The following is a 2,559-nucleotide window of genomic DNA, read 5'->3' on the forward strand; positions in this document are numbered from 1 at the left end:
GCCAGGTCCAGTGGCTCACGCCTGTCGTCCCAGCACTTTGGGAGGCTGGGGGTGGGGGCGGATCACCCGAGGTCAGGAGTTCGAGACCAGCCTGGCCCACATGGTGAAACCCCGTCTCTACTAAAACTACAAAAAAATCAGCCGGGCGTGGTGGCAGGTGCCTGTAATCCCAGCTACTTGGGAAGCTGAGGCAGGAGAATCGCTTGTACCTGGGAGGCTGAGGTTGCAGTGAGCCGAGACTGTGCCACTGCACTCCAGCCTGGGCGACAAGAGCGAAACTCCGTCTCAAAAAAACCCCCCAAAACACAAAACACACACCTGAAAAACCAAAGCCCCCCAAAAATGAGGATGGTGGTTAGGCATGAGAAGTAATTGAGACGTCATAACATGTTCAAAACTTACAGCAGTTTTTTCGTTGTGTTTTAGATTCATGCTCAGAGACGCAAAAGCCTCCCCAAGCAAAGCCACCCAAATTCACTTTAAATTCCAGCCTGGCTCTCCTGTTGATGCTGCCTCTTCTCCTCCTGTCTTTATGGAGATTATGGAGGTAAGGACGACTCCTGCCAACCACCTTACACGCATTGCCGGAAGGTTCTGCTTCCAGAACATCTGTGGAATGGGAAGATCAATCACCTGATAGGGTCATGTCCCTGAGCCTCAGTTTCCACCAATGCCCACTTTTCTCATGGTGCATAACAAGAAATGTGGGAGGAGCTCCATACTGCAGGTGCAGAGAGACATAGAACAGTCATTGAGAAATATTCTTTTTGTTTTTTTTCTTTGAGATGGACTCTCACTCTGTCCCCCAGGCTGGAGTGCAGTGGTGACATCTTGGCTCACTGCAACCTCCCCCTCCTGGGTTCAAGCGATTCTCCTGCTTCAGCCTCCTGAGTAGCTGGGATTACAGGCATGGGCCACCACGCCCGGGTAATTTTATATTTTTGCTAGAGACAGGGTTTCACCATGTTGGGCAGGCTGGTCTCGAACTCCCAACCTCAAGTCATCCACCTGCCTCAGATTCTCAAAGTGCAGGGATTACAGGTGTGAGCCACCACGCCTGGCCCCTTTTTCCCTCCCTCCCTCCCTCCCTCCCTCCCTTCCTTCCTTCCTTCCTTCCTTCCTTTTTTTTTTCTTCTTTGCACAGAGTCTCCCTCTGTCGCCCAGGCTGGAGTGCAGTGGCTCAATCTCGACTCACTGCAACCTCAGCCTCCCGGGTTCAAGCGATCCTCCTGCCTCAGCCTCCCAAGTAGCTGGGATTACAGGCACCCACCACCATGCCTGGCTAACTTTATATTTTAGTAAAGATGGGGTTTCACCATGTTGGTCAGGCTGGTCTCGAACTCCTGAGCTCAAGTGATCTGCCTGCCTCGGCCTTCCAAAGTGCTGGGGTGACAGGTGTGAGCCACCTCGCCCAGGCCTGGTAGGATCTATTTGAGGACCCAGAGGTGGGGTCTCTGGGGGGGAGGAGGAGGAGGAGGAGGAGGAGGAGGAGGGGTCACATGTGTTGGGTTCTCATGGAGGGCCCCCTCTGCCTGCGTACTGGTCTCCGAGTGGCAGCCACAGGTGTCCTTGGCCTCTCCCTGGGGTCCCTGCCAGTGCTGCTTGGGGGCTGCAGTGCAGGTGACCACGCTCTCCGTCTCTGTTTCAGACTGAAGAAATGTCTCATGCCCAGCGTGCCAGACCCGAAATGCACCTTCCCTGGCCTCTTTGAGAAGCACGAAGGGAACTTCCAGGTACCTGCCCTCTCCCCATGCCTTCCCTTCTCTGCACCAAGCAGGTGCATCGGGCCACGCACATATATCTCCCTCTGACCCTTTCGGAGAATGACATTTAGGGCCGGGCGCGGTGGCTCGCGCCTGACATCCCAGCACTTTGGGAGGCCGAGGTAGGAGGATCATCTGAGGTCAGGAGTTCAAGACCAGCGTGGGCAGATGGCGAAACCCTGCTCTTTAAAAAAACAAAAAAAGAAAAGAAAATAACATTTAGGTTGCTACTGCATAGAAAGACTGACTATTCCATAGGTAGAGAAAGAAAGAAAGAGAGAGAGAGGGAGGAAGGAAGGAAGGAAGGAAGGAAGGGAGGGAGGGAGGGAGGGAGGGAGGGAGGGAGGGACAAGAAAAGGCTGGTCGCGGTGGCTCACACCTGTAATCCCAGCACTTTGGGAGGCTGAGGTGGGTGGATCACCTGAGGTCAGGAGTTCGAGACCAGACTGGCCCACATGGTGAAACCCCATCTCCATGACAAAAAACAAACAACAAACAAACAACAACAACAACAAAACGACATTTCATCGTTTTTTTTCTTTCCTTTTTTCCTTTACTTTCTTAATAAAGTTGTTTAGAAAGAAAGAAAAAAAAGGCCGGGTATGGTGGCTCACGCCTGTCATCCCAGCACTTTGGGAGGCTGAGGCAGGAGCATCACCTGAGGTCAGGAGTTCGAGACCAGCCTGGCCAAGATGGTGAAACCCCGTCTCTACTAAAACTACAAAAAATTAGCTGGGCATGGTGGCGCGTGCCTGTAATCCCAGCTACTCAGGAGGCTGAGGCAGGAGAATTGCCT

The 2,559-nt window shown here is 53.1% G+C and overlaps 1 protein-coding gene across 1 annotated transcript in view; it reads left to right on the plus strand.

Annotated features, from left to right (window-relative positions):
• The window catches only part of CRLF2 (cytokine receptor like factor 2), a 26,544-nt gene that overhangs the window by 21,651 nt on the left and 2,334 nt on the right, over positions 1 to 2,559 (plus strand). Inside the window, exons 4-5 of the mRNA XM_017518840.1 lie at positions 427 to 547; positions 1,649 to 1,733. Of these exons, the coding sequence (XP_017374329.1) occupies positions 427 to 547; positions 1,649 to 1,733 (206 nt within the window). The remainder of the gene's footprint in view (positions 1 to 426; positions 548 to 1,648; positions 1,734 to 2,559) is intronic.

The sequence above is a fragment of the Cebus imitator genome, unplaced genomic scaffold, assembly GCF_001604975.1.
Source record: "Cebus imitator isolate Cc_AM_T3 unplaced genomic scaffold, Cebus_imitator-1.0 Scaffold708, whole genome shotgun sequence".
Classification (NCBI taxonomy): domain Eukaryota; kingdom Metazoa; phylum Chordata; class Mammalia; order Primates; family Cebidae; genus Cebus; species Cebus imitator.